At 36.5% G+C, this 23,861-nt stretch overlaps 1 protein-coding gene across 4 annotated transcripts in view; it reads left to right on the top strand.

Annotated features, from left to right (window-relative positions):
• LOC119647699 (arginine kinase) overlaps window positions 1–23,251 on the top strand; it is a 130,589-nt gene extending 107,338 nt beyond the window's left edge. For 2 of the 4 annotated variants that reach the window (XM_038048783.1, XM_038048784.1), the window contains exon 2: window positions 21,897–23,250. In XM_038048783.1, the coding sequence (XP_037904711.1) occupies window positions 21,897–22,983 (1,087 nt within the window). In that variant the 3' untranslated portion in view covers window positions 22,984–23,250. Of the gene's footprint in view, window positions 1–16,829; window positions 18,090–21,896 lie in introns of those variants that run through there. The other 2 variants (XM_038048782.1, XM_038048781.1) reach the window with 2 other exon arrangements.
• Window positions 23,252–23,861: the final 610 nt, after the last annotated feature.

The following is a 23,861-nucleotide window of genomic DNA, read 5'->3' as shown; positions in this document are numbered from 1 at the left end:
TGCATCTGCAATCCTGTATCGTCTGCTCTCTAATAGCCGCATGATTGCGTGATCCAGTAAGGTTCGGAATACATAAATTCGAATTAACTGATTACAAGGAGATGTCCCTATGCTTGCACATTAATATTAAATTTACAAGGTAAAGTTCGTGCGCATTAGTTTTGGGGAGTTGTATTCTTTTCTATTATGGAGTGCGTGGTATCCACAGAGGCTACTTTCTTTATTTTGTTTTTAGTAACATTACTCCTCAGTTTCATTATCACCACGCTTAATGCTGTACAATTGATTTTGCCAGATTAAAACTCAATACATGTTAGCACCAAGCATCCACCTCGTTGATTCGACAATTTCTCCGACTCCGAAACAACTTTTACTTTCGTCCTACGTAAAGTCTAAATTGATTTCCTGTATTTGTAATTCATACGCATGGTCATACCTTAATTTTTCATTTGATATCTCTTCGTTTCTCTCATTAATTGAATTCAAAAATCATTAATATGATTCGTGGTGATCACATCCTCCAGAGCTGGATAAAAGGCTGATCTTGTTGTTAGTTCGATTACCAGCTAAAATTAGGGAATCATACCTACTCTGCTTCTACAGGAATATCCTTGATGCGTCATTAGACGAATTAATGCAATTAAACCGAATAATTGAAAAACTGCACTGATGTTCTATTTTCTATGAAGGACTCAAAGGCGGGGCTCATATTTTTTTACAAACTTCGTTTCTATTCTAAGTTTCAAATTTTGATTGTAGTTTGTAAATTTTTCTAACAAATTTGGAGTAAAATAACTCAAATCTTGTCACCGTAGACACAAAATTACTTTAAATAATACAAAGTTAATTTTTTTTTACTAGCTGGTGATCGTGTTCTCATTTCTCTTATAATGATCTCATTTTTAGAGCCTTCCTTCCATATCAAAACCAATTATCCTTCTCTTCAATCATTTATTTGATTAAGTATAGCTGAGGAAAGCCTAGTGAGCCTCTGTCCATTAGGGGAATTGAGAAGAGTACTGATAAAAGCATTTTATCTACTGATAACAGCAAGAGAAATCTGAATTTAAGAGATTAACATTAGCTAGCACAAAAGTGAAATATTAAACCAGAATTACATTACCAAAAACTGGAGTGTTATTCAGTTATACCTCGTGACCAGATGATTGCTTCCTATTCAGTCCCACCTATAGTTCGATTGCTATTGTAGGCACCACCAAGAAAATATAATTCTAAATGCTATGACTAGGGAGGGTTGGTATTGAATATCCCCCAGTGGACTATGCAACCTAATGTGATTAAGTTCGCAGAATCGGATTTAGAGTAGAATGCGGATCAACACTTTACTGCAAAATTAAGCCAAAGCAAGTTAGTGCCTGCATTTAGATGACTAAGTGCAACTTTCTTCCGAGAATACTTTCAGTCAGGAGGGCCCATATGCGCAAGAGTTAAAATGACAACAATGGAGAACTTTATATAGCGGTAGATGGAAAGGTTCCAGTTTCTAGGTGGAGTAAATTCAATGTCGTTTCTTCATCTTTCCGTTTTTTTGCAAAGCAATTTTAATTAAAACGTCAACTAGTTTAATATCCAACACATCCGTTCGGATGAATTAAGTTTAACGTAGTTGGTTGGCTTTTTCCAAGCTGTGGATGGAAATGGAAATACACTTCTATGTAATGGTCATCATGTGTAGTCGTAGTGGGAATGATTGTACATTCTTCAAGTTCTTTAACGATGACGACGTTGTACCGCGTAGACAGGAAGTATTAAATTTCTCGCGGTTTGTTTCCTTAAGATGGGTGTGCGGATGTAACCTGGTTGTTCTGACCGATATGGATCTTAATGCTTTTCACAAACCAGAGATAAGTAGATGTATTTGCTGAATTTCGAAAACTAATTATATATAGAATTTTTATATAACCGGGGATCTCTCAGATAAATTTCAATTATGATCACTAAAAACGAAGGTAGCTAGCGGATGGCAACAGGCAGTTATAGTTTTTCTGGTTAGAGATTGTGCCCTTTCCATCACTTCCAGAAACCGCAGGTGATCAATGTTGATAATGTCGATGTCTTCCACTGGTTGCAGCGTAAGCAAGGTAACGCTACAGCATGACTATATAAGGAGTTTACTGTTGCATACATAACGAGAAATATCGTGGGGGTTAAAAGTGCAATATCAAGAATCAGATAAAAAACGATATGGCTACAGGAAGAACTTTAGCTATGCATTGCGTTCACCGTCCAAAGCAGTCACAGCACAATGCTTCATCAATATTTGCAATCTGCATTCATTCGTATCAAGAGGAGTCTCCTCACCTACATTCAACGTGCATATACTTGCAGATTGCACAAGAGGCATAAGTTGCGATTATTTTAATATATCAAACCGGATGTGTTCACTTAACAATTCATGGAAGCGCAATGAGGCGTATCACGAGAGAGATCGTCTGATGATTAATTTACGCATGTATACCTCGTGACCCCCGCTAAACTCCTTCGTTCAATCTAGCAATACAGAACTAGGGATTATGTGCATTAGTTAATATAAATGTCTTTATACTTTAGACATGGCTTTTAAGATTACTTTTGATTTATTTGAGCTTGAAGGAGAGATAGGACGGTATAAAGTTAGTATGTGCATCATCTATGTACACATATAGTCTAGATAATTTACAGTATGGCTTTGTTGCGATTTAATAGATAACGTTTTGGTAGAGATAGTTTGCTATTGTCGCGCAAAGGAAAAATCCACAGTATAAAATTGCAGTCATTTGATGTGATTTAGTGTTAATGACTGATAATTTTGTGCAAACGTGTATTCAGATTTTATGATGGGTTAAATACTTTCTCCCAGAAAGGAAAGGTGGGAAGATGAGTACTCTCGACAGAAAGCACTGATAGAAATTTTTCGTTTATCATTTGCATCATCAGTATTTGGAGCCAACATTTCTCTACCAATACCCTCCAACCATGAATCTGTCAAATAGCTCATTACTTCATTCAACGATCAAATAGTCAATTATGCTAGCATATCACATAAAACAAATTAACATCTTTCCATCAATTACGATTTACAATCAACAATTGCTTGATTGTCTACTGAATGAGCGCAAACGACGAGGGGCTTTGAATATATTTACAAACAGATCAAATTGTGGGTGCGAGTACATGCGGTTATTCAACATCAAATGCAGTTGAAATTATTCCCATGAGTCTAAGAATAGATTCAAATTGGAAAACTATAAATTATGCCAAACTAAATGATTGGTTCAGCTGAAATAGCACTAATGTTTTGTTGTGGAAAATATGTCAATGTATAACATACATGTGACTTTATCGAGATATTTATTCAGCTAAATTATTGAGCAAAATGTTAATTGATGTGAGATAGAGGGGATCATTAAGCGGCTGGAAGTGTCAGTATGTTTTGATCTACATAAATAGACATTTGTAAAATAATGTACATATATAAACTTTCAAAATATGTCATAGTACGTACACTGCGAATCTGTGTCTATTTTTCAAGGATACCCCCATTCATATGCATGCTATGAAGACGTCGGTACGAAAAATCGATGCATATTAAAAGTTCATGTTTCCTGAATAACCCTGGTAACATTCCATTAAATATTGAATACAGGCTAATTAGTTGTACTGCGGTGAAGTTCTTTCTGCCTTTTTAGACTGTTTGCTCCATAGTTGAGCGAAACTCGGCCCAGATACAGAGCATCAATGACCTAAATTGGTGTTTGAATTAAGCGTGTAATTGCTTATTGTGTTCAAACGTTCGAATTTTTGTTTCTAGAGCTGTAGCCTCCTTTGGATTAAAATATTAAATTATCGATATTCCTGATGAAGTATGCTAACGCGTCCCCCTTCTGGTTCGGTACAGTAACAATTAATTATCATGCCGATTTGAAACAACACGCTATTACATTTCCTATGTCGGTTTTTGATGTCTAACAGTGCTGAAATTGCCTTCTTATAAAGACCCAATATTCAATTATGTTTGCAAAACAAAACCTTATTAAAATCGGTTCAATGTCTCTCTGTTTGTCAGACGCATTTTTCTCAGAAGCGACTTTACCGATTGACACGAACTTTGGTGAGAAGGTGGGAACTGTGAACGCCCAGACATGCAGTGAGTAATATCCTACGTTGAGGAGGGGGAGAGGGTCCCCATACATGCAAAAGGAGGGGGTGTACATTTTTTTTCACCGAATATAGTCATGTTGGGTATCAAATGAAAGGTCTCATTTAGTACTTTTCGAAGCCTTAATTTTGACATTTATTTGAAAGACGGGGAGTGGGAGGGATGGAAAAAGATGGTTTTATTAACGGACCCATTCTCAGAAACTACCCAATCGAAAAATCTGAAAAAAATCGTGAAGCTGCCTCTATATGGTGTCCAGGCCTCAAAATACTCTCCATATCAATATCTGCTCAAATTAAGTTAATAATATATATTACCATATTTTTGGGGAAATTGAGTAAAACCCTCCTTAAGTTTATCCCAGAGTTACTAGGATAGAATATAATATCGAGCAAGTTTGAGCAAAATCATACTATTACTAATAAAGTTTCAGGTTACCGTGAGGTGACTTAATCTAGGACCCTGCGTAGTATAGTTATCTTCTGCTTTCTTGCCTCTTTTAATTTCGGTATCATAATTTTTCCGTTTTCTCTTGTAACGTTTCACATTATCGCTCAAGTTCGTTGACTCTGGATGCACTTTTACGACCGGAGATAATGGACAGATGTTCTTTCTTTCTGACCGCTGATTGGTTGGATTATTTTTTCGTGCTGATTTTGGATAGACTACCGATACGTTACTGGCTTTCGCGGATATTTTCGATGAAGATGGCAATATGAATGAAAGGTAATATTCTAATCGATGAAGAGCATGAATCTCCTCAACCGTCTTAAATCGATTGTCGTTAGACATCGCTGTTTGAGAGCTCGCTCGCGCAGGCAAGTTCCCGAAGTCTCCATCGTAGTGTTCGTACTTATCGTTTCCATAACTATCTTGTTCGCCGGTGGGCGTTGTTCTGTCACCTACCTGATCTGCGTAAACATTGTTACGCACGCTCATCCCCAGATGCGAACGTATGGATCTGCGAAAGAAGGCGTCTGATGGGAAACTCGGCAACTCTCCTTAGAAGGTCCAAGAAAGTGCTAAACTCCATTCTAAGGATAACAACTCGGATGATCAAGATATTTTTATGACTTATAGAAATAAGAGTATCCGCCCTGATAATAAACATATATTTCCAACAAAATGGCTGTGGAGATGCATTTATCAAACATTTTTCCCTTTTATGAAGAAATTATTCAAATGGGACTTACCGAACCCTATAGACAGCTTTTAAAGGGACCTTCATTCCTCACTTCCACTCCAACCCAAACTTTATAAGTTCTGGCCTGAAAGTCAATTTTCATGCACTGATTAGGAAATTATAACCTGCCTAGCAAACATTTTCTTAACATTCTTGACTTCGTCTGCAGATGATTCCAACTTAGGTCAATTGTGTGTTTGCTTTAATCTTAAATTTAGTGATTGGTGAATCGCTGAGCTGTGGCGGTTCAAGCTCAAATTAACTACACATTCACTAGAACAACTACAACGATATTTAATAAAGAAATTTTGAGAGAGAAATAACTCCGAAAGATGCATTCGTTTCTTTAATAAAATTTTATAACCTACCAGGGTGTCGTTTAAAGCTGTGATGATCACTAAAATGATTGAAAAACCTTTCTGGGTTTCTCATTTCTTAGTGTTTTGAATCAGAAGCGATGTCATGTAGGTGTGGCTTAGGCGCTATGCTCGTATACTTTTATTGCAAATTTGTGTATAAACTTTCTAGTTATCGCTATCTTTTTTTTCGAGAAATAAATACTTCGAACAAAATTTTAGTAACAAAAAATCAAACTTCAAGGGTAGTGGGAGTTGGGAAAATTAAAAAAAAAAAGATTATTTATTACATAATCAATAAATTTCTAGAGTATCGCTAGTGGTGGCATTTTTCATTTCATTTGGAGTGTCTTGTTAAGATACTTTCAATAATTTCTTACTTCGATACAAGTATATACAATAAATCAAGTGTAAGTTGTCCCACTTAGCAGTATTAGGGGTAAATTCTTTTCACTTGCATTTTCTTGAATTTTTATGAACTCTGATTTCAATTTACTCGATATCATTTATATTAACTTATATTTTTTCCCTTTTCAGGTAAGCTTTAAAGCCATTCCATAACTGGGAAATATTCATCTCTGATTTGTGAGTAAAAAACAATGTATGAGTGGATTTTGAATGGATCTTTCTAGTTAAACCAATAGTCAAACTTCGGTAATTATATAGGATGCGAGTGTACACCAGGCAAGACAAAAATCAAAAAAGGAGGAACTCACGAAAGTTTTAAAACAATGATTTCATTCAAACATAATCTACTGATCCTCCGGGTTTGCTTCAGACAAAGAAGGAACCTTTACAAAAATGGAAGCATTTTGAGGTATTACAACATTTTAGAAAGTGTACGCGAAATTGAGATAATAGGTCGGTCGCATACTTTTATTCGGTGTTGTGGTGCAGAAGCTAGAAATAACTAGAGTATTATGTTTCGTGACTGCTATCCAATGATTACCAGTATTTTACTGGAAAACAAATCAAAACTTAGTTGCTTATGAAAGCGTTTACCTGGACGCTAATTAAAACGTTTATTTGGATATGTGTATATATTTTCATAGGTAATCCGATTACAAACCCGAAATGTTGCCTTTCTACCAAAAGCCCACAATCAAATAACTATTAACTTTTTAACAACAATGTAGCGTTTGACACAGGAATTTGCACGCTTAATCTCCGAATTTCTCTTCGTTATCTCACTTGATCCGCTATGATATAAAGTATATGTATCATCATCCAACTCTAAGTAATAAATGGCTCTTGGTAACCTCCAGACCTGTCCTGCACGCGGCCACTAAAGCGGAAAATTGATATGCAATTATCAATAATCAAATATATTCCTCTTATTTCGTTTTGTATGCGATAACCCAACTTATTACGTATTGTCATATTTCAACGGCGTTTGTTGTTTATGATATTATTCATTGTCTGTTGACTGCTGAGTCTTAGCACGTACTGTATATCTTCGGCCATGTACTTGGTATACGTTACTCGACGCCCATATACATCGTGCAATTCTATCGTTCCGAATTAGACCCGAAATTTACAGCGAACTATCTCACGGATCCAATTATCTCTTTATATTATTTTTCTGAAGGAACAGATGCAATATTCGTGTATATATTTCAAAGAGAGCAAGTTGTTTATCAAGTTGAAAAGTGGGGAAGAAGTACAAAACATTTATTACGATCATTACTTTGTGATTAATTACTGATTATACAGTTGAAAATTATTTCAGACATGTTATATTTGACTCGATTATAAGGTTTAGTTATACTTGGTCGTTCGTTGCGGATATTACTGTGAATAGTAGTCAGTATGAGGTCTTAAAAAATTTTATTAACACCGAATGAAAGTGAAGTGCGTTTATATTTGGGTGTTGGTTTTGAATCGGTTATAGCTACAATAAATGATTTTTTGTGCTTTTTACAATCAAGAAGCATATTTCGTTAACTTGATCGGTGAATCGAATTATAAATCATTTGAGTGTATAACAATCAAATAGACAAGACTATATAAACATAATAAGTGTAAATAATGAAGCGCCTAATTGCATATGTCACAGGGCTGTATTCAGCCTCAATAACAATTGCAGTTCGAGCTGATAAGCGAACTCAAGGGAAATTAAGGCTCACCTGCGATCAAATTCACTTGTGGCTACAAACATTCACGCGTTAGAGTGTCAATCTTTGGCTTCGACCGCATCAGGGGATACACATGGACAGCCACACTGTATATATTCTCTTCTTATTGATTTACTATACTATCTACCATATTACGGAAGCTTGAGGATGAAGAAAAAGATGCCATCAGTTTCGTATACATATTCGCTGAATGTTAACTTTCGCATATATTGTAGAACGGAAAGTGTAAAAACTTTATCATATAAAGTGTATGTTAGTATTGAAACCGGGGATAAACATTGCGCATTTCAGTAGGCCTATTGTGTGATGAGCAAACAGCGATAGCTATCCTTTTCCTTTCCGCCAATGCCGGCAAAATACTCTCGGATGAAAGTCTGCGCAGAGAGAATATTGTCTTGGGGATATTATTGATCTGAATTTACTCCTTTATCATCTGAATTCATCGCTTGCTTTTCAGGGATAATGTCAAATCCGTTTCTTCAGTCTATGATTTGCGACTGCTCAAATGAAGTATGAAGAGCAAAGTGTATTCTATTGTAGTTTGTTTTCCGTGAAAACTTTGGATTATTCTTGAAAATATTTTACTGAATAAAATTTCCCCAACTGTCTCTCATGTCCTAAAATCATACTTATTTTCATGCGTCAACCACTGTCGCCACTGCAACCATTCCAGATATTAAAGAACAGATTAAAAACGGTACACAAAGCAGATGTTTATTTTATATTGTCTTGCATTTTATTATTTAATCAGTTGCTTTTCGGAGAAGCACTCCATTTTCACGGAATATATTTGTAATTAGGTCATGACTTTATAAATATTGTTTCGCCACGCACTTGATGAGTAAAAGTTAAATCCCATTATTACCATTATCATCCTTGTTGAGTAATATTCCTCATATGTATATGCATGCGGAATATTTTAAGTCATTTTTAATCCCTGTCACTGATATTTAAAAGTGCTCACTCCTCCAGCTAGATAAACACAACGCAGTCATTTTCACCTTTTCTTCAAACAGTTAAAATATATCTGAATAAATATCAGATGTATCATCCTTATCATATTCTAATCATCTATTTATTTTCATTGTATTTCGTGGAAAAGAATAGATGGTCGATATACCTTTTTGAAATGCATCATAATCTGCTTCACGCGCTAAAAATGTGTACGCAATCTGGTTAAAGAAATCTATCTGACAAAAAAGCCGTGTCGAAAATCTGCTTTAATGTCTGATCCATGCATGTTTCATATCAAAATGAGATGTATATCATTTTGATATGGCCGACACCAGCGAGGCATTTTATATAGAGTACTTTAGATAAGCTTTCATAAATTGTGTTATCCTAGGTTTTAATGATAACAAAGTGTTGTATAGATTAGTTGTTAGGCTGTCTATTAATTGGACCTTTTTGATTAGTATCACTGAGTTTATGACAGGTATGGTTATGTAATTAAGTGGCTGGCTAATTTCATCAATAAGTTGTTAGGGTAAATGAGAATTATTTTTATGACAGTTTATTTGTCAGATAGAAAAAACCATATCATAATCGCGATGGACGATGAATGTCCGATTATGACACGTGTTATATCCTGAGAAACAGGCAAACTTATAACTGCATATTCGAGGGAAAATATTGAATCTTTCTGGTCCTAACCTGACTACCGTTGTTCCTAAAGTTCCTTGTTTCAGAAAGTTAGTTTTTAACAAGCTAGCTAAAATTTCAAAACGTAAACTATGAACTCGAGAAATTCTTTGACAACATGGGCTGGGAACATGATCGAATCTCATTTTTAGTCCGACTGATAACACTGCCCTGGAAGAAAATATTGTTTATTCCTTTATACGGCGCATGATTATAATAAATTTCATGTTTCTAAATCAAAATAAGTTTTTTCCCCTATTTCTGGTCGCAATATCCAGAAATAAAAAATATGTCCCTCCAGAACATTAAAATCACTACACTACTTCCAATTTTTCGCCCCTAATTTAAGCGGAATTTTGTTTTAAAGTAAAGAAAGCCTTCACCGTCCTTTTTCATTGCTTTTACAAAGTTTTTTACGAGATCCCTCTTTTTATGATTTATCTGTCTCTTGTTCACTCCCTCGTGGAGTATAGATTTGAGAACATCCATACATTCTCTTGCTGCACTTTTTCATTGAAACTGTGATTCAGTTTCATTATCATCACATTTATTGCTGGACAAGTAATAATCGCACAGCAGTAAGGCAGCGCAAAGCCGAGTACAAACATCCATGACAAATCGGCTTTTGAACTAACTGAAACTAACTCATCATCATGCTGTACATACTAAGCACCAACGACTCTTAGACTGTTGATTTTCAGTCAGTAATCGTGGTTTGTTTGCAAAACAAAATCTTATTCAATGTCTGTCTGTCACACGCACTTTTCACAGAAGCGGCTATACCGATTGACACGAAATTTGGTGAGAAGGTGGGAACTATGAACGCCAAAACATGTAGTGATTGATATCCTTCTACATTGCGATTTAGGGGGAATGGGTCTCCATACATGCAAAAGCGGGGTGTAAAATTTTTTTCACCGAATATAGTCATGTTGTGTTTCAAATGAAAGATCTCGATCAATACGTTTCGAAGCCGATTTGATTTTAAGATTTGTTGGAAAGGTGGGGAGCGGCTGGGGCGAGAAGTGATGATTTCTTTAACGGACCCATTTTCCGAAACTACGCAACTGAAAAAAAATCATGAAGCTACCTCTATATAGTGTCCAGGCTTCAAAATATCCTCCATATCGATATCTGCTCAAATTAAGTTAATAATAGTATACTACCATATTTTTAGGGAAATTGAGATAAAAAGACCCCCTTAAGTTTATCCCAAAGTTATAAAAGTCGGTAGTAGCATAGAATATAATATGAATCATATTATCCCCAAGTTTGATCGTCATATTATTACTAACAAAGTTATAGTAGCTCAAAGTTGACTTTACCCTGTAAATTTACTGCAACTAAATATCAATATCACATTAAAGTGAGCAGTCTGACATGCTAAATGTATATACATAACGGGCTACATACGAATGGGATAGTTCTGCATTCAAATATACACCCAGAAGAAACAAATAAAACCTTTCATACCTGAAGCGCCGAGCTTCCGGTTTCCTGACATGTTTAAATGTCCTACGAAAAATCTTCATTTATAATATCAGAATAGCGAACTCTTCGTATGTTCTATATATAAGGAATCAATTCGCTACTTTTGAGGTCTTCAAAGTCACTATCTTCATGGCGCTCCTTACATAAATAAGGTTTTGTTTTGAAGTTAAGGGGTTACAGTATTCCTATATTGAGTTCAAAGAGGAGCATGAACTTTTTTAGCAGCAGCAACGATTCCTCTATTACATATTTATTCTACAATGAACTAGAAAATATTGGCATTTTGGCATTAGAGTAAGATAAACACGTGCCTCCAGTAACTTTCGATTCCTACCTTTCACCCTTTTTGTCCTGAATAAGATATATCTCAATGACTTCAGATACTTGAAAGGGGCACAATTACATTCTTCAAGGTTTCCATCTAGTGCCTTCATATAGCAATTTTATTTTAGTAACCGAAGAAATATCACAAAATGTAATTTCATAATATTTTTGTCCCGTGAAAACATTTCCGTTCCTTATTGAATAAAGGAAGGCAACACGTTAGCTCCAGATCAAAATAAAAAATATTCCAATCTAAACAAAAACATCAAGATGATTTCCTTTGCATGGTATATGCACACAATACTAAAATCAAATTTTCGGAATATTGCAGTTCATTAAAAACCCAACAGCTCTTTACCGCCTCATAAACAAAGCGCAAGAAGACATACTTCCACTTACATTTCAATAGCTCACATCAACAGATTGTTGTAATTACCGGAATAGCGCAATGACGGCAAACAAGCTGCAAGATAGATGCAGGCAAACAAGTGCATAAATATCACTTCACACAACAAATTACTTCCCTGATTGTATGCAACCTTTTCACCATTCATTCTATTCCGTGCAGACAAAGTTGGTATCATATTACCTATCCTACCCTTACCCCTTTAGTCGTTACGCGACCGTTATGCTAAGGCGTCATGGCGAGAATTAATACATACAATATACATATATTTGTCTATGGTTTTACACAAAACTGAATTTACAGACCCGTTACATGAAGTAAGTGATTGAGGGAGAGAAAGCATTAATGTCGATATTGCCCAACATTTTGTTATCCTCACTCCAAAATTTCATAATATGTACAATAAGCATCTATTCTGCTATGAACATTGTGTTCCTTGCAAAGTGCTTGTAAGCCTATTATGCGGCAGAAGTCAAATGTTTCGAGCTTTCTCCCGTCGTCATCTTTATAAAAGTGTAGAATGCCAAGAAGAGAGCAACAGAATTGACTTGATTGCAAAGAATCAACGCTACATCGTAAGGTTATAATGGTGGTTATTGAAGAAAGGGGATGCAACAGCCTACGATGACTCTACGTCTATATGGAAACCTGTTTTATGGCAGCCATAAACAATATATGGATGTCAACTGGCAATAAGGCAATGTTTAGACGCGATAACATTTGATTAATATTCAGGAAATGCTAATTTGTTCACTTTTAATGAAGTGGGATATATGAGTTGCTTAGCTTCATTTTTTACGATAAGGGGATCACAATTTGGATAATATAGTGGAGTAAAAGGCGTTTTGTAAGCTTAAAAAATGAAAAAGCATTTGTTTGTGAAAAATTGCGAATATTTCAAATCAAATTAGAAACTTCCGATATAATCAGTTAAAGCGCCTCATGTTCTGAAACATGATATTACTCGGTTTCATTCCCATTTTCAAGTACTTTCTGTAAGCACACCTTAGAGCTGAAGAAGCTATAGCACTCCCAGAAAACAATTTGCGAATACTTTCGCCCCCATCCCTGAATGGAAACAGTAAATGATTCAGGAAAAATTATCACGCGCCAGACAACATGACTCACCCTGTGACACACCCTTTTGTTCGTGGTGGTTATTATATGTCTTGAATGGTATATTTTTAAAGGTTGAAGAGAGAGCGCGTATATGTTGCGATTTTTCTCAGGCTGGATTGAAAATTTAAATTTGACTCTTTGTTTAATTTACGTGAAATACGAAAGAGTCAAATATTTTGGATCTTTATTTAATCAGAAAAATATACCAGATTAAGATTGGGGTCACCTGTTGACCCTATCATTAATATCCTGCTTTGCTATTATTCCTGTAGCCCGTTTGTGCCGTTCCTTTATTTCTCATACTCATACTCATCTACTTTCCCTCGTATCCGTTTCCTATAATTACCAAGTATGTTATTCAGAGACCGTAATGAAGTATAGTTTGCATACATATTGCACACTTTTGCCCATTTCCTTAAAAAGTTGTGTAGTTGTATCACCCTTATGTCTTGAGGAGGGGTGCATCATATCATGCAATTGTATTCCGCCCTCCAGTTCAATACTTATTTCAAAGCATTAAAACTAGTGCGGCTCTTAGCCAGGACGGACAGCACACTTCAATTCCCATAGAATCTATACTTAAAAGATAACTTCTCCCCTTTTTCCATTGAATAATAAATTCATTTGTTATTGTTTTATTTCCCCTCGAGATATGTTTGCAGCTGCCTTTTCGCTAATATTCAAATCACCCCCAATTTGTATTTGTCATTTCACTCCTGTCTTATGATTATTCTAATAAAAAGTACCATTGGTTTGGTCCAGTCAAGAAGACTATATAAGCTTCCGGGCTCCAGACCCACGTTCATATCTTAAACCGGGTAGAGGCCGCGTATGTCGGAACGTTGACAAACTGCTGGAAAAGTTATTTTGAAGAGCATTACAACCTTATTGTTATCCTTATTAGTAAGGTTGATATGTGATTGGCAATAGGGTTCATTTTGTTTGACTAGATGGATGAGTTGCACGGTTTTGAGACACAGTTGCGTAAAAAGTTGTTTAGACAGTTCGGCTACTTGTCTAGAATGGCCTTCGCCTACTCTTAGGGATTATGCTAAAGATTTGGATTACTTTGTAAAATGGGATCTACGTAAATTCACCCACGGGAAAGTGATTGATTATATTGACATCCATAGACTTGGCATCGCTGAAGGATACGACTATGATCACCCCTATTGTTTCCATTTCTGCAAAGTCGATATGAGTTGAGCACAACAGCTTCCAATAAAAACTCACGAAGTTGTTTTATCAGAATAATTACACTGAAAAGGAACATGTTATATTATACTCCTTGGGGTCATAATCGACGCATTTGCGATATGCTATTTATTCAAAAACGCTTCTATCCACTGGAATTTGAAATTAATTGAAAAATAGAAACTAGGAATTTCCACACATGTAGTAAATAACATGTTTTTGAGGGGCCGAAAGAAGTGGAAAATATTGTTCCCCAATAACATAGTAATATGAAATATAACAAAGGTTTTGTTGAGAGTTTAATAAGAATAAGAGAAAACAGTTGAACAGTTAAACCTTGACAAATGGAGAATAATGGAGAATTCTGACAGAAGTCTAGGCGTCAAACATCGAATCATTCCAACAAAGATTCGCATTATTCAGTTTCATATAAAGTGACAAAAAATGTTGATGGAAATTTTGGTAAATTGAAAGAAAAAAGATTCCAAAAATTAAGAGAAACTTTTAGCAGATAAAAATACTGACGAGGCAATGATTAAGAGGAGATATGGTTAGTTACTATATCTAGGAATACCCCATTTCATTGGAAGGGTTGGCACTACTTTTTACACAAACGAATATATAATGCATATAATGCACCGAGTCGCACCAACGTGATATCCTGTCTGACGTCCTGATCTACGCCATTGCTCCATCTCAGGCAGGGTCCGCAATGTCTTCTTTTTCTACCATAGATGTTGCCCTTATTGACTTTTCGAGCTGGATTATCTTCACCCACAATAATTAGGTGAACGGATTTTATCCCCAACCAGACGGTCGTGGTTAGTCCCTGTCTCAACCTCAGCTATTATCGTGTTCGTATTGTGTTATGGTCGAAAAACAAGAAGGATGTACACAAGGTTCTTAACAGTTAAAGATAATCTTCCAATAAAATAGTCCGAGTTCGCATTTCGAAATAAGAAAATATCGATCAAACTGGAGCAGTGAGAACCAAACCCATTATCAACTGAAAAATTACTACACTCATAACGAGTTAAGATAATTTTCGCAACGCTCATTCATAGCATTGTAAGTAACCCTTGTCAGTTTGTAAACAAGGGACGGCCCCGAAGTTTTCCTAGCCACACCGTCTCCAGCTCAATGCGGGCCCACCTTGCAAGAGACGGTACAAATTGTTTTTTTCTTAGAATATACCCATGTGGAGTCGGAAGTTCTCAATTAGTGCTTTAACGAAAGAAGATTAATTATTGTATATTTTCGAACTTTGTCGGAAAATCTCTTTAAATCCTCCCTAGGATAATAACGTGAAAATGTAACGCACATAATAAGGCAAGTTATTGGAAAGTTTAAAAAAAATCATATTATTATTAACAAAATTGAGATTGTTTTATTAGATGTTTCTACATAATCTTAATCACAAAAATAAACAATGGACAGAGGGTAAAATCAGTCTCTGCTAGACCACAGAGATGCGCGCGAAAAATTTAGAATTCTTCAGATGCAGCCTTACCTCCACCCTGGGAGCAGTAAGTTCGCCACCAAGTGGATAGAGGAACTTATAGTAGGATCAGCACAAATTCTCAAACAAAATAGGTTTTTAGTTTCTATTCCTGATCTTGGCTCCTCTTGCCTTGAGTCTGCTCAATGATTAAATCATCGGAGTGTGTTTTGGCGTAAATACAAGCCTTTTCAGTGAGAAAATACTAAAAATAAAGAAATGGGTCAACCCTTTCCTATTTTCGCGCTCTTACGTCCTACGATAAGGGTACACAAAAAAAGACTATTAGGAATTTTGAGGTTGTGTGAGATTAACTATATAATTTGACAATTTTCTGGAGCTAATTTGGGTGGGTAGCTCAAAGAGTTGTCTACCCCTATGACATTTGAACTTGATATATTTGGGCTCATAAGAAAGTCAATACTTTCTTCGTTGTCGTTACAAATACTTATCACTTGCACTTTCACAGTCCTTCCAAAGTCGACTCAGTCCTGGGTAAATGTCCGCGTATTCGATGCTCTTCATTTCATATCAAATTCGTTGATCTTTTGTATTGCTGGATATAATAACACCCTCCCGTTATTCAGTCGGCGCAATTTCACAGCCGGCTGGAACATACATTCGTTGTTCGGATACTATCGCTCGTGTTCGCTCACCATACACTTTCCTTCCTGCACAATTATATCCTTTCGCAGCGTCCCTTTTCTGTTCGACCGCTGATTCTATTACTCTACTCTCTTGTACAGTACGAGTACGCTCCTTCTCCTATTTTGCCGTACATGGCATGTTATGCGAGGGTTAACTTTTTATCGTAGTGTGTGCCATAGAACGACCAAGATATATATTAGATAGAAACTCTCTGCGTGGAGAATAAGCGTATTGGGAATATACAAGGCATCGAAATAAAACGATATACTCACATCCACTTTAGTTCCTTTCATTTTCCGATTGTGTTCGTTGTTGGCAGCGCGCTCGCAATAGGGTCTGGGCGCGACCTCCAAAAAAGTTATACATATAATATTAAAAAACACAAATTTTCTACTTGTAAAAATTTGTACCGTATTTACGCGAGATATAATGAAACAGTACCGTAATATTATAGGATATTTGTAAAATAAATGTAATAAACGGGAATCTGAGCCGCCGTATACAATTGGAAATAGTGAAAATCTCATAAAGTTAACCTTAAGCGAAACAGAGAGAATCAAATCTAGAAAACGCCAAAGATTTCATTTTGTTTTAAGCATCACTTCAGTAGTTTTCACAAAGCTTTCTTTAAAGATAAAATATTATTCTGTGCAGTGAACTGATTGTGTGAGGAAACCATTGAGGCCGGCTTCAAAAGTGGTGAAACAAATCGCTCAGTACTGCCATTGGGAGAAAAATATTTCCGAGACCCCGACCTTAAAGTGGATGTGAAAATTGTCGTTAGCTACAAAAAGTGAAAAAATCGAGCTCTGGTGATATCAGTGATAAGTTAGAAAAATACACAACGTAAATTTGCATAAAGCTAAAACTACTAAGTAAAAATCAAAAGCGAAAATTATAATTTTTAACGAAATTCTCGTAAACGAATGACCAAAGAATTGTGAGAATAAGCAACAAATATATAAATATTTAATAGCAACCAAATCGTCTGGCAGACACATGTAAACCACTGTGACTAAGAACAACGTAACAGAAAATAACGCACAAATTATTGAATATTATATTTTCTAGAGTTGACCGGGAGGAGAATATTCATTTAAGATATACATATTTATAGTCTATTTTATATATAAAGTGAACAAAGCAGATACGGAAACATCACTTCCCTGAAAAGGCATCTAATCTTTACAATAGATATTCATATATTCCCCAAGGAACGTAACCGAACAAATAGAGCACATTTTCGTCGTCGCTTATTCAAGGCATAAATCTATATGAAAACTAAGTAATAAAACCCCATATTTGAATTTTCCGCTTTTTAACGAAAACATATTCATCAAGTAATAATTCATGTCTATGCAATAATATTATAATCGGAAGAAGTGTAATAAAAATTCAACCGTTTCTTTTCTAAAAACATACAACAAAGAAAAGATATTTTCTACACTTATACAACGCAACGTCTTTACAACAATACAAATATAAAAATAATAATAATTTTATTCGTATATTTTTTAAATTGACTTGATAACTTTTATATATTTTTTGTGATCTTAAACAAAACATTTGGACAAGAATATCTTGTCGAAGAGGATAAGAAAAAGATAGGGAAGGTTACAAACGAATAAAAACACAATCGAAAAACGATAAACCCCATCCACCGTTCAACATCAGGTCGCGTAAAGTAACAATAAAACAAGTGAATCTGTAATCGAGCCACAAATTAATTCCATTAGAGTGTAATTCGAAAGGACAAAGAGATAAAAAGCAAAACTATAAGTTTCATTTGTATAACATAAAATAGTAAAGGACATAAACGAAAATGGGCGGATGCGCATCAAAGGAGAAAAAAGACAAAGTCGCCGCTGACGCTACGACCGGCGAAAATGGCAAAGCAGCAGGCGCCGATGGCGCTACGGCAGACGCTGCTGAAGGGTGTGTATCTCTAATAATTCGATGGTATTTTAAGCGAGGTAAGAGTGCGGTAGTGCACCATCAACGGTCGCAGCAGTAGCAAACGCAAACAACAACCAGGACAACTTATTTGCTCTGAGCCTGGCTGGCTACCACAGTGTCAGGAATTTGTAATTTTCAACATGGCGACAAGTGTTCACATATACACTGACTAAGTTCCATTTCTCCGCAATTCATTATTTTCTCTTCTCCAATTTAAATAACTCTCTTATATGTGCGCCACTCATCCTTACAAAAAGGCATTTTCTGTGTATATTATGCCTGTATAGGACTTATGTATGACATTCTATTGTCGCCAGGAAGTCTAGTCCTGGAGATAACAGGAATTTTGGTGAATTTTAGTTATTTTTATTACCGCCTCATTTCATTAATTTTCTTCCTATATTTTGGGTGAAACTCTGCTGTGGAGGCAAATGAATGGATAAAGTATTAAGAGTGGATGTATGGGTACGACCGATTTTATCTTTGATATTTTTATTTTATTCTCAATATATGTTAATATGGTTGGGTCAAAACGGCTTCTGGAAGAAAAAAAGTGAATCATTAGTGAATATGTCTAAATCAAAAAGAAATATTCACTATTCGAAGAACTTTCCTGATGTTACCCTCCTCTGGGCTACTGCATAGAATTCAGTATGCGTTCCCTAGAAAGTGAAGGTCGGTTGAGGTCGCACCTTACGAAGGATGAAGGTCCCTCAATAGAACTGCTATAATCGAATCTGAACATCTACGCGTACACAATATTTTATTTCCTTTAGGTGGGGCCTCGCTTTCCATTGTAGACGAGGCTCGAGTTGTGGAAGATAAATCCCAGATCTGACACGATTCTACCTAACAATTAAAACGGTATTAACGGAAGTTGCATTGCGCCTTAAACTGTTGTGCTCCATTAACGGTTATAGTATATCGATCAATGTGGTAGCCGACTGGAATTTTGATATGGTTCCTACCTTTAGGTGTTTTATCCTAGTATTTGGTATTGTCCGGATAGCTCAGTGGTTAGAGTGTTAGGCTCTAATCCCGCATGTGGCAAAGGAACTGGTACTGTGACTAGATGTCCGATATCAGTCTTAGCAGTGAATGAGATGCAGATCCACTTTGTCGCACCAATGATTATTATTAAATATTCTCCCATATTTCTTAATCTACCTTGTACAATGTTAGGCTTTGTTTCAGAGTGGAGGTTTCATTATTCCCCACAGAATTTAAATTGTCCGCAACTATCTGTAGCTTCCCCGGGTGGTAATTTAGCCCAGAATGACCAGTGAGTATTCTTACTAAAGCTTCCGTATCCCCCCAGGATCATCTGGTAAGTTGGCCCGGTATAGCTCCGTCTTCATTCCTTAGCGTCATGGCTATGAACGCCTTCCTGGTTCCACACAGGGGTTGATGTAGCTGCATTCCTAATCCTGGAGCCCAGACCCTATTGTGCAAGCCAAACGTATTCAACTTATTAAGGTGTCCTCACACCAATTTAGAGTTCACCTCACCTGCTCCTCCACAAGCTGTTCAGTGCTCCTTTTCCCTTTCCAAAAAAGAAGCAAATTAATTACGACTGTTTTTTGTCGTTGAGTCCATATCCTGCCTGCGGAACAGTGTTTGATAAGTTGCATCCGCACTGAAGCAGCTGGCTGTCATCATTTTTGATACGTTTGCGTATTCTAGTCAGGTTCCCTGTAATTTTTACTGTCTTATCAAGAATTACTGAATTGTGATCGAACTTTCAAATGTGCGCCTACATTTAAGCAATTAGGACACATCATATTGACGACCTGGATAGTCTAAGCATTTAATTTGACCTTATCGTGTATTGGGTTTTTAAATATCAGACAGGGAAAAATGCGTTAAAACTAGCAAGATAAATTCCGCTTTACACGATATAATTCCAAAAAAACGCTGCAGAGTATGCAGCAGGACGACTTAGCGATTAGAGCTCAAAGCTGTCATCATTGATGACAGAGGGGTTTATAACAGGATTATATGCCGTATAGCAGTGGAATCAGCTCTGGATGAGTTCTTGAGTCAAATTAGGGTAATAATCGCGGCGGGGGAAAATGCTAACCGCATTGTCTCCTAGTGGTAAGGTTACGGTCTTGAACGAAGTGCTCTAACACACTGCAAGGTGTGGGTCCAAATTGGATTGTTGTGACGTCTATTATTATAATTGAAACACGACGCAATGGTTAAGGCAGTAGAGCGTTAATGTCTCGATTTTTTTTGCTCCGGATTTGAATCCTGATCGTTATGGGTGTTGTGTTCGTGCGTGTTTCCGGGGCGATAAGCTTGACTTGCACAGCAGGTAAGATGAAAATGAGAGTGAAGCACAGTTAAAATGTGGGGAAAATAAAAACAACAAAGATATTGTGAGCCTTGCCAGCACAAAGAAGTGAAAAGGGGACAATAATAAATCTACTCAAATTACTACCAATAGCTTGCTCAAACCAATGCAGCCTTCTGACATTTATACTATGTAATGAAGATCTGCCAAATGCTAATGAACACAGCCTTACGACAGGTTACAATCCGCTGGACCAATTTTGTCCTTATCAAGCTAATGGAACATTGTCTCAAAATTTAACTGCCCGAAGGAGTTATCAAATCTTTTGCCCGAAGATAACGGACAAAAAAAAATGGATAATTCATCCATAAAATCAGATATTCCAAAAGAAAAAAATTGTCTTTGCATTATACATATATACATATATAAAATACTTTGACGTACATACATCCCCAGTTCGATTTCCATATCCAACCAAATATTTTTGATAGTTCAATAAGTGCATTTCGTACTCGAGGGACGATATGTCAAATTTCTCTTATTAAATCCACAAATTGTAATTAGTGAAATTGTCCTTTTCCAAAGAGAGTTCGTATCGGTAAAAAACTGATATTGATATAATCAGGAAAGTCAACATTTTCATCATTCAATTCCAAAGAATGAAGTGGACTAGGTGGGCTACTGCATTTCTCAAATGCGTCGCGTATGTATTAACATTTTACTCATTTGTATTTCTGAAAAAAAATTACGATTTATTACGAACAAGTCGCATTTGTACAAAATATGGAGCAGGCAAGACACTCTTTTTTTTCCATCAGCTCTGCCTACTTGACCAAAAATGATCGCAGCCCCCTTTGGGCAACTTTCAAAACCATTGTCCTTTAAAAAATGACGGCGGTTAGTCATTAAAATAATAAAACAGGAAAATTTCAAGTTCTCTGTCAATAATTTGCATATTAGTCATCATTTTCATCAATATGCCTCGTTGCAATAAAGAAAATTGCCCATACAATAAAAAGAAGTCTGAAGGTAGGGAACCGTCAACGGACGGTCGATCTAGTGCCGCTGAAACCGAGAGAAGTAGAAGCCCCGAAAGAAAAAAACATTGTCAAAAAAAGAACTGTCCCCATCGACAAAGGTTTGTTTAGCTTTGCACGTCAAAAGATGAAAAACAAAAACTATTACGAGACGGCATTTTGTCCCTATTGCGATCAATGCTCCCTCCTTTATCTCGGAATTAGTGCAAAAAGCGAAGTGTAAGAAGTTCACTAGTTGCCATCGCAATTGCTGTTGGTCAATCTGGGAATAGTTTAGCCTTCCAAATTTTCTCTTTTTCAAAGGAAAAACTAACAAGTAAATTTATGTATGTTACAAAGTGTGTGAATCAAATGTTGTTTGAGATGTTTTGGGACTTCAAATCAGATAAGATATATCTCCATTTAAAAATTTTATAAACGCCACTAATTTGCTTCATTAACGTTTACTTGCAGAAATAAAACTAATACCATGGTTGACGCTGCTGTTCTACAAAAATTGGAAGATGGCTTTGCCAAGCTCCAAGCTTCTGACTCCAAATCATTGTTGAAGAAATACCTCACCAAGGAAGTCTTCGACAGTCTAAAGAACAAGAAGACTCCAACTTTTGGATCAACTCTCTTGGATTGCATCCAATCTGGTCTTGAGAACCACGACTCCGGCGTTGGTATCTATGCTCCTGATGCCGAAAGTTACTCAGTCTTTGCTGAACTCTTCGACCCAATCATCGAGGATTACCACAAGGGATTCAAAAAGACAGATAAGCATCCAGCAAGGGACTTTGGTGATGTAAGCACCTTTGGAAATCTTGACCCCAACAACGAATTCGTCGTTTCTACCCGTGTCCGTTGCGGTCGCTCCATGGAAGGCTATCCATTCAACCCATGCTTGACTGAAGCCCAATACAAGGAGATGGAAGATAAAGTATCGAGCACCTTGTCCGGATTGGAAGGCGAACTCAAGGGTAAATTCTACCCATTGACTGGCATGGAAAAGGCTGTCCAACAGCAATTGATTGACGATCACTTCTTGTTCAAGGAGGGCGATCGTTTCTTGCAGGCTGCCAATGCTTGCCGCTTCTGGCCCACTGGACGTGGTATCTACCACAACGACAACAAGACTTTCTTGGTCTGGTGCAACGAAGAAGATCATCTTCGTATCATTTCAATGCAAAAGGGTGGTGACCTTGGTGAGGTTTACCGTCGCTTGGTTACAGCCGTCAATGACATCGAAAAGAGGATTCCATTCAGCCATCACGATCGTCTTGGCTTCTTGACTTTCTGCCCAACCAACTTGGGTACCACCATCCGTGCATCGGTACACATTGCTCTACCAAAATTGGCTGCTGATTTGAAGAAATTGGAGGAAGTCGCTGGCAAGTACAACTTGCAAGTGCGTGGCACACGTGGTGAACACACTGAAGCCGAGGGTGGTATCTACGATATCTCCAACAAGCGCCGTATGGGTTTGACTGAATACCAAGCCGTCAAGGAAATGTACGACGGTATTGCTGAACTCATCAAGATCGAAAAGAGCTTGTAAGAAGTGATGTTTCGATATATTATCTACTATTAAGTAAAAACACTCATTCACCACCATCAACAACGTCAACAGCAATTGTATCGCAATGAAATAAAAACTAATAATTTTGTTTATTATTAGCGTGATGAAAATGATGATAATGCAGGATTCATTTCAGACATTTTTTTATTTCGTGTTTTCTTGAAAATGATTATATTATAAAATTTAACATCCCATACACATTGTTACGCATTGAACGAGAACGAAATAATAAAAAAAATTAAAAAATTACTATTAGTGTTTTTGTTTTCACTACTGATTAGCTGATTCGATATTGATGAGGTTTAATCATGAATCAATAATGGTTTAGCCATGGCCCCCAAAAGGCTTGCGTAGTTAGTATCCCAACAACTATAATAAATTTTCTTTTATTTTATCGAGTTATGTGATAGTAAAACTATGGCAATACGCTAATACCATAGCCTTACCGCATTTCGCTACTGCTGCATGCTCTGGACAAAACTTTCGGTCAATATCATTGCAAGGTTTTTCCAGATTGTGGACTGTGAAGACCGCCCCATTTTTGTCATACTATTGCCGTGCTTCCGGGTCGTCCTGTCTTCTTCTGGGTTCAGAATGCCAGTATACTGGTAAAAAATATCCCTGTTTACCGAAACATCCCTAAATGCAAACGTTAACGGTGCAGAGCATGGACTTCCAGTCATAGATAGACTTTGCTGACGATGATGAATGGCTCGATTTATTTTCGTTTCGGATTATCATAATGTATTCACTTGATTTTGTCGTTAGAGCATCAGTTCAAACGTAAGGCCTTTTCACCTTTCTTGGCTTCAATTTATACGTTCATCAATTTACTGGTTTTCGGGTCGCTTCCAGTG

Source organism: Hermetia illucens, chromosome 2, assembly GCF_905115235.1.
Source record: "Hermetia illucens chromosome 2, iHerIll2.2.curated.20191125, whole genome shotgun sequence".
Classification (NCBI taxonomy): Eukaryota; Metazoa; Arthropoda; class Insecta; order Diptera; family Stratiomyidae; genus Hermetia; species Hermetia illucens.
The sequence above is the reverse complement of the archived record's forward strand: the minus strand, read 5'-3'. Positions and strand labels throughout refer to the sequence as shown.